The sequence below is a fragment of the Mercenaria mercenaria genome, chromosome 10, assembly GCF_021730395.1.
Source record: "Mercenaria mercenaria strain notata chromosome 10, MADL_Memer_1, whole genome shotgun sequence".
NCBI classification, from domain to species: Eukaryota; Metazoa; Mollusca; class Bivalvia; order Venerida; family Veneridae; genus Mercenaria; species Mercenaria mercenaria.
Window position 1 is genome coordinate 8549667 of NC_069370.1, and position 13738 is coordinate 8563404.

Below are 13738 nucleotides of genomic sequence, written 5' to 3' on the forward strand. Positions count from 1 at the left end.
AGTTTCAACATTCTGGGTCAAGTGGTTCTCTAGTTATTGATCGGAAATGGGTTTCAATGTTCAGGCCCCTGTGACCTTGACCTTTGACGGAGTGACCCCAAAATCAATATGGGTCATCCACTCTTCATGACCAATCATCCTATGAAGTTTCAACATTCTGGGTCAAGTGGTTCTCTAGTTATTGATCGGAAATGGTTTTCAATGTTCAGGCCCCTGTGACCTTGACCTTTGACGGAGTGACCCCAAAAACAATAGGGGTCGTCTACTCCAGCAGCCCTACAACCCTATGAAGTTTGAAGGTTCTAGGTCGAATGGTTCTCCAGTTATTGCCCGGAAATGAAGTGTGACGTACGGACGTACGGATGGAAGGACGGACGGACGGACAGGGCAAAAACAATATGTCTCCTGGGGGAGACATAATTCTGGAAAAAGCAGGACATTTCAGGTATCAAGGGAACACTAGTTTGACCGTTGATACAGAGGTGCAGAGGGCTCTAGCAACAGACTGACATTGAAAAGCAGTTCATTATGCCAAGAGTCAATACAGCCTATTAATATGTTTATTTTTCAGGATGATATTGGTGTATCAAAGCTGGGCATATTATTTCCAGGCTAGTTACTAGTAGATTATTGTATTGTTATGGGTATAATTAATCTAAAAGTGACTTTGTAATAAAATTCTCTATAAAAATGTGTATTCGCAATTGCCCAGTCATAGATTCTCAATATGCTATATTAACTATTACATGGGAGGAATTAAGAAAACACATAACAATATTAACATTTTGACTTTTTTTGTGGAGCACCTGCAACCAAATGGATCTGACTGTTGCAAGATTAAGGTAGCAGACCCATATTTACACTGCAATTTCTGTGCAATTACATACTATCCTACTCCACATTCTTTGGGGGTCACAAACCACATGAATTTTTGCACCAGTCAGGAAATGCCGAAATTGTATTCAGAAAAAAAAACGTAATCAAATGGATATTGTCGATTGACATAACAGGTTGTTACTGGAAAATAGTAACTTACATGTGTAGATGTTGGATGCCGGCGAAGGTTGAAGATTCTATGGTTGATATACTCCATACTGCCATACAGGGCACACCTTGCTGCCAGGCGGGATTTCTCGCCCCAGTTTACACCGTCAGCTATCAACATTATACAGTTATTGCCCCTGGCACATATAGCAAATGCATCTGCTACTGGATCACCTGAAGTGCAAGATGAAAATTATCTACTATACAGTGCAGGAAGCTTTTCTGTATCATATAAAAGTTCTGACATAAAGGTGGAACTGTAACATGTTAAAAACTACAAGATATGATAAATATTTCAATTAATATGAAAAACTGAATTCGGATGTAATACAAACTTTTGTGTTGAAGTTCTGACTTTAGGAATCTAAACAGAAGATGAGCTTGACTGTATACTCAGTACTGATTTTGCCCAAACTGTACCTGTTTCAGTCAGACTAGTTGCATGTGCATCAATTTTGTATACCTGTGGAACATGCAGAGTAGCCTGATCAAAACATTTCGGTGTATCAGACAGTCTTGTGTTGTATGAATCTAGCCTACCTAGAGTAGAGGTTACTATTTTTGCCTGCATGTCCAAGGACAGTGGTTTTATTTTTCAGGCCACAATTCGGCTCCAAACGCAATGGTAAACAGCACGTTCTTTTTTTCAAATTTTAAAGCTAAAATTCCCAAAGTTAAAAATTATTCCCCCCCCCCCCCACATGTTGATTTTTTTTAAAACCAAGACTATGCTTATGAAACCTTAAACATTTGAAACACAAGACAGTATGCTAACTTAATGCATTCATGACCCTTTCTTTCTTAAATATAACAGTCTAATAAAAAAAAAAAGAAGACTTTTTCAACAATTCCCAATTTAGACGTTTGATATCTCATATTTCCAGATTGTAAGAAGTGCATCGCTACCTTACTTATCACTCCAAACACTTGACCAGACAAAACCCTTAAAACAAAATATAGATTAAACCATTATGATAATTTTATTTCTGGTATTATCTCTGCAAATCATTTTCTACAAGTATGTGTAGATCATTGGTACAATCAGATTTTGTAAAATGATTAATAGTTGTAATGGATTTGTCCAAATCCACAAAGTCTGGCAGCATAAAATAGTCATTTCTGTACATCAATTCTATGCCAATGGAATCAAATCAGATTTTAAATGAGATATCACAAAATCATCTGACTGATATTATCAATTCTACAACTTAATTATTAATAACATATATCAAACATATAAAATGCAAAATGTCCATAAAATCTATAGATAAAGAGATATATGGATATTAACATAATTGCCTTTATGTACCTTCATATCAAGATTATCTCAAGTTATACATGTTATAGTCTATATCATCATTTCCAATCAGTCTTCAACATATAGCAGTCCGTAAGGGGCAGGGCTTTCCAACAGGAAATTGGGTAGTGACCCTGGCCTTTAAAACTCGGAAATTCAGAAACAATAATGGCTTATTTTTGGAAAAAAAAGAATTTTATTAAAATCAACTCTTTTTTCCTTTTGCAAAGGGAAGAGATTTGGTGATCTCAAATGATACAAATAATGTTGTATGCCAAATATCTGACCTCTGTTATGTGATGAAAAAAACCCTGAGGCGCCATTAATCTAAATCAAAGACACTCTGTTGTCCTCTTGAAAACTATAAATTCTTTAAATTTATGTATCAAATGTGAAAAACAAACCCACAGAAATTTAATAGCATTTCTGTTTTCATTCTGTTTTCTCCAAATATCCAATAGAGCTGAATGAAGTCTGTTTGTGAAAAAAAAAAAGTATTTGAGAAGATTTATCAGAGAGATAGCCAGCCGATAAGCTAAACTGTTCAATTTCTGGTGAAGAGCCAAACTTTGAAACATTAAATCATTTTTATTACAAGCAGATGAAGGCTAACCCATACAACACCAGAACTAAAACATTCTATAGTTCCTGGAATCAATTATTATAGTTTCTCAACAAGGAAGCAAACATTTTGTTCAATATTCTATCTTTGCAGTTTTTGTTTAATTTTTATCTAAAATCTAAAAAAAAAAAAAAAATTATAAGAGTATGTTTCTATTTAAAGGTATATTAGACTAAAAAGTTGTACCTAAAATCATGAACAGTTACTCCATAAAGTTTATGTAAATATAAAATTATCACATGTATGTGTATTAACAGTGTCATACATTAGGTTTAAAATTTTACATAGTATACATGTATAACCAAACACAGCATAAATGTGTACAGCCATTACAAAACTGGAAGTTTTTATTTAACAATATACTGTTACTGCATAACATTTAATTATGCATACAGCTCTACACACACAATTAATTTATATGAGCCATGCCATGAGAAAACCAACATAGTGGGTTTGCGACCAGCATGGATCCAGACCAGCCTGCGCATCCACGCAGTCTGCATGGTCAGGATCCATTCTGTTGGCTATTAGTTTCTCTAATTCCATTAGGCTTTGAAGGCGAACAGCATGGATCTTGACCAAACTGCGTGGATGCGCAGGCTGGTCTGGATCCATGCTGGTCGCAAACCCACTATGTTGGTTTTCTCATGGCATGGCTCATATTTTGAAAAAGTAAATACATTAAATAAGTATTTCATACATTTGAAGTAAAATCTAAAGATAAATATTTTAGTGAACAATCACCATAAGATATCTTTAATGGACTGAAAGAAACAGTCTACATTTAAGTCAGTTTACTTCAGTTATATAACAGCCATTCCTGTGTCCCCTGATACAAACTAGAAAATGCTTTTGTAAAAAAGCGCATGTCTCCCCAAATGCAAAGTCCTATAGGCAAGAAGTCAATAGGGGTCAGGAGCGAAAGTCAAAGAGACACTGATGGTTGGCTGCAATAGGGATCATCTACTTGGCATGTCCAGTCATCCTGCTAAATTTCAACACTCTTGGCCTAGTGGTTCTCAAGTCACTGTTCAGGCTCCTGTGACCTTGACCTTTGATCAAGTGACCTCAAAATAAATAGGGGTCATCTATTCTGCATGTCCAATCATCCTATTAAGTTTCAACATTGTAGGTCAAGTGGTTCTCAAGTTATTTCCAAAAAATGATTTTACATGAACAGGCCACTGTGACCTTGACCTTTAATTGACTGACTCCAAAATCAATAGGGGTCATCTACTCTGCATGTTCAATCATCCTATGAAGTTTCAACATTCTGGGTCAAGTGGTTCTTGAGTTATTGATCGGAACTGGTTATCAATGTTCAGGCCCCTGTGACCTTGACCTTTAACGGAGTGACCCCAAAAACAATAGGGGTCATTTACTCTGTATGAACAATCATCCTATGAAGTTTCAACATTCTGGGTCGAGAGGTTCTCAAGTTATTGATTGGAAATGGTTTTCCATGTTCAGGCCCCTGTAGCCTTGACCTTTAACAGAGTGACCCCAAAATTGTTAGGGGTCATCTACTCTGCATGACCAATCATCTATGAAGTTTTATCATTCTGGGTCAAGTGGTTCTCAAGTTACTGACCGGAAATGGTTTTCAATGTTCAGGCCCCTGTGGCCTTGACCTTTAACAGAGTGACCCCAAAATCGTAAGGGGTCATCTACTCTGCATGACCAATCATCCTATGAAGTTTCATCATTCTGGGTCAAGTGGTTCTCAAGTTACTGACCGGAAATGGTTTTCAATGTTCAGGCCCCTGTGACCTTGACCTTTAACAGAGTGACCCCAAAATCGTTAGGGGTCATCTACTCTGCATGACCAATCATCCTATGAAGTTTCATCATTCTGGGTCAAGTGGTTCTCAAGTTACTGACCAGAAATGGTTTTCAATGTTCAGGCCCCTGTGACCTTGACCTTTGACAGAGTGACCCCAAAAACGATAGGGGTCATCTACTTTGCATGTACAATCATCCTATGAAGTTTCAACATTCTGGGTGAAGTGGTTCTCCAGTTATTGATCGGAAATGGTTTTCCATGTTCAGGCCCCTGTGACCTTGACCTTTGATGGAGTGACCCCAAAATCAATAGGGGTCATCTACTCTTCATGACCAATCATCAGATGAAGTTTCAACATTCTGGGTCAAGTGGTTCTCTAGTTATTGACCGGAAATGGTTTTCAATGTTCAGGCCCCTGTGACCTTAACCTTTGACAGAGTGACCCCAAAATTAATAGGGGTCATCTACTCTTCATGACCAATCATCCTATGAAGTTTCAACATTCTGGGTCAAGTGGTTCTCTAGTTATTGATCGGAAATGGTTTTCAATGTTACGGCCCCTGTGACCTTGACCTTTGACAGAGTGACCCCAAAATCAATAGGGGTCATCTACTCTTCATGACCAATCATCCTATGAAGTTTCAACATTCTGGGTCAAGTGGTTCTCTAGTTATTGCTCGGAAATGGTTTTCAATGTTCAGGCCCCTGTGACCTTGACCTTTGACAGAGTGACCCCAAAAACAATATGGGTCGTCTACTCCAGCAGCCCTACAACCCTATAAAGTTTGAAGGTTCTAGGTCAAATGGTTCTCCAGTTATTGCTCAGAAATGAAGTGTGACGTACGGATGGACGGAAGGACGGACAGGGCAAAAACAATATGTCTCCTTGGGGAGACATAATGATATATTACAACAAGGTACTGGTTAGCTTTGCAAAATGGTTTTCCATAAAAGTTTAAAGCTGCCATCCTCCAGATTTATTTCAATTTTTTTGAAATTTAGGCACTGCTTTCATTTGTAAGGAATTGCAATGAAAGAAAGAAAGAAAGTGATTCATTACATTTTTGAACTTTTTATCTATAAAAGCAATCCTTCCATGAGAATAATATATATTATATACAATGGACTAAACAGACTTCTCATTGACATGAATGATTCATAAATCAAAACAGTAATTGGACTTGGACAAAGTTCAGAATCTGATTATATTTCCAATACAATGAAAACTGATACAAGACAAAATGACATTTTCATTAAAAGCAGTCATTATTTTACAGAGAAAATTCTCCTTGTAAATTGAAATTCTACATTAAACAAATAAAAGTGCACTCCCAATGGGCTAGAAGAGCTTGAACATTTGTTCTCCATCAATAAAGCATGCTGTTGCAGTTTCAACATGTAATTTCTGGAAACTTCAGCTTAAATTTGTCTGAAACTGTGCATGTGTTTGCCAAGTGGAGACTTTGTAGCATTTTGGTGATGAAAATAGATCTGGTCAATGTAACTAAATTAGCAACATCATATGATAGAGTGAAAATAGTTCTGGTTAGTGTAACCAAAATCAGCAATATGGTAGAACAACACTTCTTGCTACAGGTGGTGGGAAGTAGTTGTCCTAGGTAGGTAAGGTATGTTCCATTAGTAGTGGTCTAATACATGATATGTTCCACTCAGAAGGTGGCATGCAGCTTCAATGGGCTTGCATCTGCTTGTAAGGCACTTGTGCTTCCTCTCACCAGACAGAAGAACAAGATAAAAGATTTGTTCTAATCAAGCAGCAATAAATAAATCACCATGACATTTTGCCACAGATATTTACCTGACATTTTGCCACTAACATTTACCTCAAACTATGTCACAGACATTTACCTGACATTTTGCCACTAACATTTACCTCACACTATGCCACATACACTTACCTGACATTTTGTCACTGACATTTTACCTTACATTATGCCACTGACACTTACCTGACATTTTGTCACTGACATTTACCTCACATTATGCCACTGACATTTACCTTACACTATGCCACTGACACATGACATTTTGTCACTGACATTTACCTCACATTATGCCACTGACACTTACCTGACATTTTGTCACTGACATTTACCTCACATTATGCCACTGACACTTACCTGACATTATGCCACTGCCATTTACCTGACATTATGCCACTGACATTTACCTGACATTTTGCCATAAACATTTACCTGACATTTTGCCACTAACAGGATGCTGCTCATACAGGGATATACATATGCCATAAGCCTTTTGGGCTTTCATATTCCATCTTTGTGACCCTGCTATCTCACCATCACTATCTGAAACATAGGCAAGTATCTCATTTACATTTCTGTATCAATTTGATTGAATAAAATAAAAGACAACCATCTATAACCATTATACTATGGAGTTGTGTTCTACACTACTGCCTTGACATTCAACTTTAAAGCTACTTGCCCACAGTTTTTGTGAAATTTTTCAACATATTCATTTCCACCAAGTTTGGCATAGAATGATTATGTAACACTCAAAAAATATAAAGTGGGTACAAAATAAAATTAGATATTGGTAAAAATGCAAGAACTATGGTATGTTAATCTGCATTGTTTCAAAAGCATTGCAATGCTTTACTACCTTCTGCACAATATTTTTGGTTATTTATAAGAATATCTTGCAAAAATCTTATGTCAATAAGTTTGTACCACAAGTCACTTTCAGCGTACTCACTTTTTATAGATTTTTTTAGAGAAATTATTTTTCGCCTAAAATGTATGGGTTAGTCCCTTTCATTTGAAAGGAACATTATTCATTTGCCAAGATACCTAGATCATTTAACAGGTTTCCAATGTCAGCAATAGACTTCAACATACTATTTAACGTCTAGTAAGTTAAAAGGTATCGTTACTATCGTATTAACTATCTATAACCTTCCCTTCTGAATTATAGTCTTGTTAAGTTGAACTTTAATAACATATAAAATCTGTGAAATGATCCTTCTGAAGCATAAAACGCAACCAAGCAACATAGTAGCACTCTTGGTTTGATGGAGTCTGTTCATGAGAGGTAATGAAATGTGCAAGACCCCTCACGTCATCATGACACCTTCTTAAGCGGAATTCTATCAAAATACAAATGACTGAAATGAATGCACTCAACGATCCCTAAAAACAGAAAATATAACAACTTTTAAAGTCAAAGTATGGGAGACTTCTTACAACCCACACACAACACTTAAAAACTAAATTCATTCAGAACTCTTCAAAGTATTGCAGTGCAGAAGGACACAGACCAAAGTTATGCTAGTATGGTCTAGAGCCTGAACCTGGTGTACAAGAAAACTGTATTCTGACCTTCAAGTTGTTACAATGTACCATCAAATCCATTACACTTATGGGAAAGATCAATACATCTCCTGCAGCCATTTCTTCATATATTTCATGATTATAACTGATCTGGACCTACCGTATTGTGAAACAATTACCTGCAACATTGTTAACCCTTATGATGCTGGACACGACTGACTCTACCTTTGTGACCAGTGTAGATCATGATAAGCCTGCACATTTGTGCAGTCTGATCAAGATCGCAACGTTCACTATTCAGCCAATATCTTTTTGGTAAACACCCCTTTTTACAGTTAATGGTACTGTCCAATTTGAAAGATGGACAAATTCATTATAGAAATCTAGCAAGGTAAGGATTGATATATAGAAATCTTACTTTTTGCTCTGTTGTCCAGTCCAAAGGCCAGCCCATCATCTGGTCCCGAGTAACTAGCAAATATTTCATCACTCAAGGGAGCTAACTCCACCAAAGGCAGATCATCACCATGTTGACTGGAGTAAACCTCACTGCCAAAATGTATACTCCTACAATACAAACAGTTACAAATAAAATGTATGAAAATAAAAATAGTAACACCACCAGTCCTGTAAGTTATATTTATTTAATGATCAGTTTTTTAATGATACTCATCATCCCGACATTCCATGCCTGTTTTTTGTTTTTGTTTTTGTTGAATTAACATCACACAGACAATTAGGTCATTATGGCAACTTTACAGCTTTTCATGGTGGAGGAAGACGCCCGATGCCAACCCCCCCACCCGCTCTGCCCTCCGGGCATTATTTTATCACCAGGGGGAAACTGGGTGGAACCACCAACCTTCCATAAGCCAGTTGGATGGCTTCCTCACATGCAGAATTCTACGGCTTGAGTGAGGCTCAAACCCTCATCGGTGAGGGGCAAGTGATTTGAAGTCAGCGACCTTAACAACTCAGCCATGGAGGCCCCTTTCATGCCTGATTTCCTAGAAATTGCTACTTATAACATCTGCTATGCATATTGGCATATGAATCACAAACCTTTTGCAGAATTATTCAATAACGTAATATTTCCATAGAATACTGCTCACTGTTCTCATATTGATCAAATCTTAAAGATCTAAGACTGTCAAACTCATAATAACAGCTGAAAAACATTCTAGCTTTATTATCATAGTTCTATTTAAGTAATCAAGCACACACGTCTTTAAAATGACAAAGTTCAGACTACTTCGCCTCAACTGCTTCAGACTGACATCTGAATTTTTCTACAAATAACTTGAAGAAGATTCGAAGACAGTGTCATTATCACTCATACTATAAAATTATGACCCAATCGTCATTATAGGTTTTATAACCCAACTTTTTCTCATTCTGATCATTCAAAACTGCTTGGAAAAAATGAAATGACAGTCAAAACGCCTGAAAACTCCCAGGCCTGAGTGTAGTGTCAGAAATGCTTTTGGAATGATGAACAAAATCAACATTTCATGAGGGCATTTACAAATATACATTTATTCAATAACGCTTTTTACTTCTTTTTTTAAAATCTTTGTGCTGTCAAATACAATTTATACATGTATCAAACGCTGCCTTAATGTACCTGTTTAAAATTTCCACCCACATCATAAATGAGTAGCATTCAAGACAATAACGAGACAGCTGGCAAAAAAGGGAATATTTTGTCTTGTTTGAAGATTACTGACTAAAATGTCACTCAGTACATAATACTTAATAAAACAATTACTGCAGTCAGGAAACTGTTACATCAAACAGAATTGTTCAGTCCCTATTCTAGTACTTATTACTATAAATTACCCATACTTAAAACGTAATGAAGTGCAATTTCCTAAAACACAGGGTACTATCAATCATTTATGATATATGTTTTACTAGTGTAACTTACTACATATGATTAAAACATGACTCCATATACTAATCGCCAGTCCATAGTTTGTGCTTAGAATAATGACCGGACTATATTTAACACAAGTTTACTGAGATAATAAATCAAAAATGTTAAAATAAAACTATGAAAATTAATTTCTTATGTCATGTAATAAATCACTTATTGAATGACATGTTGGTCAATAGTCAAAACTATTGCCCTTTGTACTGACCTTGATCAATAGTTTTGACTCTTGACTGGCAATCCATTCAATAAGTGTATCCTGTTGATTCAGTTAAATATCATGTTCTCTGATTTATTTTTTTTTTTTTTAAAGGAAAATTAACAATTGTTTTTATAATTCTTAATGGCTTAGTACAGTAGGTAAAGCATTGGTCTATGGATCGCGGGGTCGTGAGTTCGTTCCTCGGGCAGGGTGTATGTTCTCCGTGACAATTTGATAAACGACATTGTGTCTGAAATCATTCATCCTCCACATTGATTCATGTGGGGAAGTTGGCAGTTACTTGCGGAGAACAGGTTTGTACTGGTACAGAATCCAGGAACACTGGTTAGGTTAACTGCCCGCTGTTACATGACTGAAATACTGTTGAAAAACGGCATTAAACCCAACACAAACAAACAAATTCTTAATGCTGCATTAATTAACCTTTAGCCTGCTGGCAGCAAGTGATTTTGCCTTTGCCACCACTGTGCAGACCAAGATCAGCCTGCACGTCTGTTCTGTTTGGCCAGCAATCTAGTCTGATTTTTACGGTTTAACATACCATAGCATTAGTAACAATTAATAGACACTTATATTGCTGATATTAACTACATGAGTGTTTAATGTATTTTTGATTGCACTTCAGTAAACTAAAAACCAATGGATGTAGCAATATATACAAGCTTGGACATTCAAACCAACCCAGATGAGGACTGTCACAATCATACAAAGCAGTTTTGCCTTTAGCTATGATGCGCCACCATTTGATTAAAATGTTACCCTGTCATTTTTTTATAGACATTTAATTGAAATGTTGATTTCCCATTGAAGAGCAATCATCAAATTAACATTTGGTGACATAATGCACTTTCATCTAATTGCTGTTTACATAAAACTTGGTCACATGACAAACTGCACCTTTAAGCGCATTGAATCATTACTTAAAGTTTATCAATCATTAAAATGACATATTATAACAAAAAAACCCGAGGCTGGGAGATCTGTTTACTGTACCGTAGCTTGTGTCTACCTGAAGTCCCTATAACAACTCAGCTACTGACAAAATAAATAATATTTTAAATTTTTCTACTATAAAAACTTATTTATCTATTGATTTTGAAATATCTAACTTTTATGCAGCATTTTAAGAAAGATAACTTTACACACACATTATATATCAAACATTACTGTTGATATTTATAATTAACCCTTAGCCTGCTGGCAGCGATTGGTTTTGCCTTTGCGACCAGTGCAGACCAAGATCAGCCTGCACATCTGTGCAGGCTGATCATGGTCTGCACTGTTCGCTATTCAGTTAGTAAAATTTTAGTGAACACCCCTTGGAATACTAAATGGTATTGCCCAACCTGAATGATGGAACAGTCCATTTTAGAAATTTAGCAGGCTAAGGGTTAAAGATGTTAATTAGACAGATTGGAGGTCTTCATCAAATATGATAAATCTACAATCCATGTTGCCAAATAATTATAAAGTTACTTTTTTCTTTGAAAATGCTGATTTACATGTACACTACCATGTTGTCAAAATGATAAGACGTTTCGGGACAGTGTGATAACTTTTGATGGACGGCAGCTTTAAAATATCAGATCATAAAATAAGCCATCATGATGAGCCAGATGGGTATTTTTTCTCATATCATTTTTTTTAAAGATATGCATTTTTATCTAAAATTTCTTAGGAATTACATGAATCACAAAAAAATCTATCCAGAAGTAGAACTGTGATGAAAGATGTACAAGTTATCAGTGCAGCTGCAGATGTTTGATATTATGCCATGGAAGATAACCAGCAGTATTCTACAATCTAGTCCAACATTTATGTCCGCTAGGTCTGCATGGCACAGAACATTCTTCCTGACATAAAATGCCGCATGCGTGTGATTACTCTTCAGTATTAAAGACAAAAAAGCTTTAAATGTTGAAACTCCAGAGTACTTTCAGTAAATTTAGAACACTTTTTTAGATATCTATAAGCTATGACGATATTTCAAAAAGATGTATACCGGATAATTATAATATAACTTGTACAAGTGACATCTTAGAAGCAAGTTTTGTAAAAACCTATTACCGGTACATAGATAAAAGTAATAAACGTTACTCATTATGTTAAATCACTGAAAAGTGCTCTAAAGTCTGCCCATCAAAGAATTTTAACTCTTTTTTTGTTTCAGCAACAAAAAAATTGATAAAAAATAATTGGTTAGTGAGTGAGTTACTTTTAACACCAGTGATGGCAATTACTGAATAACTTCTGTTGTCAGTGTTTCAAAAGTAATTTAAATACACTGCATAAAGATAACAACTTATCAATCAAATAAAAAAAAAAACTGGTAAATTAACTGTCACAATATACGCATGTCACAGCAAAATAATTTTGAATTTTAAAATACTTATTGAGCAGGCTAATTCTCAATTTTCTTAAATTAGAGTATGATGCAAGGGCCATAACTCCAGAGCAACAAAGACTATCACTCTTGTTACCAGGCTTGACCAAAATAACATATTTCACAAGTAACTCAAAAGGACCATATCCCACTGTCCCAGATATTATGCCCATAAACATTGTGACTAAGAATGGTGAACACCGGGTAATAACTTCTCATGTCGGAGAGCAGAAACTGCCAATTTTTACTATTTTTAGTTATTCAAGGGCCGTAACTCTGAAGCCTCTTAGAAATCCACAAGATATTATGTCCATATACATTGTTACCAATTTAAACGCTCAAGTTAAAGAGCAGACAACTTCTGCGGACACAGCCAACCACAAGTGAACACATACTACATCCCGTTTCATAAGCATATCAAAGGGGACTCATAATAATGGTCAGTTATACATTCAAATTAAATTCCAGCAATATTTTATCCTTATTGGTAGCTTGACTTTCAATGACTCATTCAGTAACAAAAGCCCCTCTCGAATTATTTATTAGGATGAGTTGATTGGTACATAGATATCAGTCCAGCTCACCACTTCAAAGGATTGTACAAGTACAGTCTATATAATGACCTTTCAAGTGGTAATGCATCTACTTACTCCTCTGAGAAAAATTGTATTCTTTATATCTCTATTTAATTGATGCATAATAATTTACAGTCGAAAGACAATTTATTGATATATATAGTAGGCCTTTTTTTACTAAGTAGACAATGGACCTTGGGGAAAAAGAGCTAGGTATTTTGGCAAAGAGGAATAAAAACTGATGTAAATTCTGAGGGGATGAGGCCCATAGTATAGAAGAAAGAAAAGCCTTGAATAGTTATTTATTTAATAATTATTATTCATCTTATAAAACAGTTAAAATTTATTGAATTTGACCTACCACTTGAAACCTGAATTTTAGGAGGCCAAAAATTTTTTCAGGTAACCTTTGACTTTTTTTTGAAAATAAAACAAGGAGCTGCGTTCAATAAAGGCTTGATGCCCCCGGTGGCATCCTTGTCGATACAAAGCAACTTAAGTCCAAAACTCCAAAATGAGGTAAAGTTCAAGGTCAATGGGTGCTGGATTTATTTTTGGGTCCTGGAC

At 35.8% G+C, this 13738-nt stretch overlaps 2 protein-coding genes across 2 annotated transcripts in view; both read right to left on the minus strand.

The window, feature by feature from the left end:
* LOC123560006 (putative gamma-glutamylcyclotransferase CG2811) overlaps positions 1–13738 on the minus strand; it is a 171132-nt gene that overhangs the window by 83590 nt on the left and 73804 nt on the right. The gene's annotated exons all lie outside the window — the stretch shown is intronic.
* LOC123560012 (PP2C-like domain-containing protein CG9801) overlaps positions 1–13738 on the minus strand; it is a 34600-nt gene that overhangs the window by 13219 nt on the left and 7643 nt on the right. Inside the window, exons 2-4 of the mRNA XM_045352224.2 lie at positions 8476–8624; positions 6963–7073; positions 1037–1218 (exon numbers count right to left, since the gene is read on the minus strand). Of these exons, the coding sequence (XP_045208159.2) occupies positions 1037–1218; positions 6963–7073; positions 8476–8624 (442 nt within the window). The remainder of the gene's footprint in view (positions 1–1036; positions 1219–6962; positions 7074–8475; positions 8625–13738) is intronic.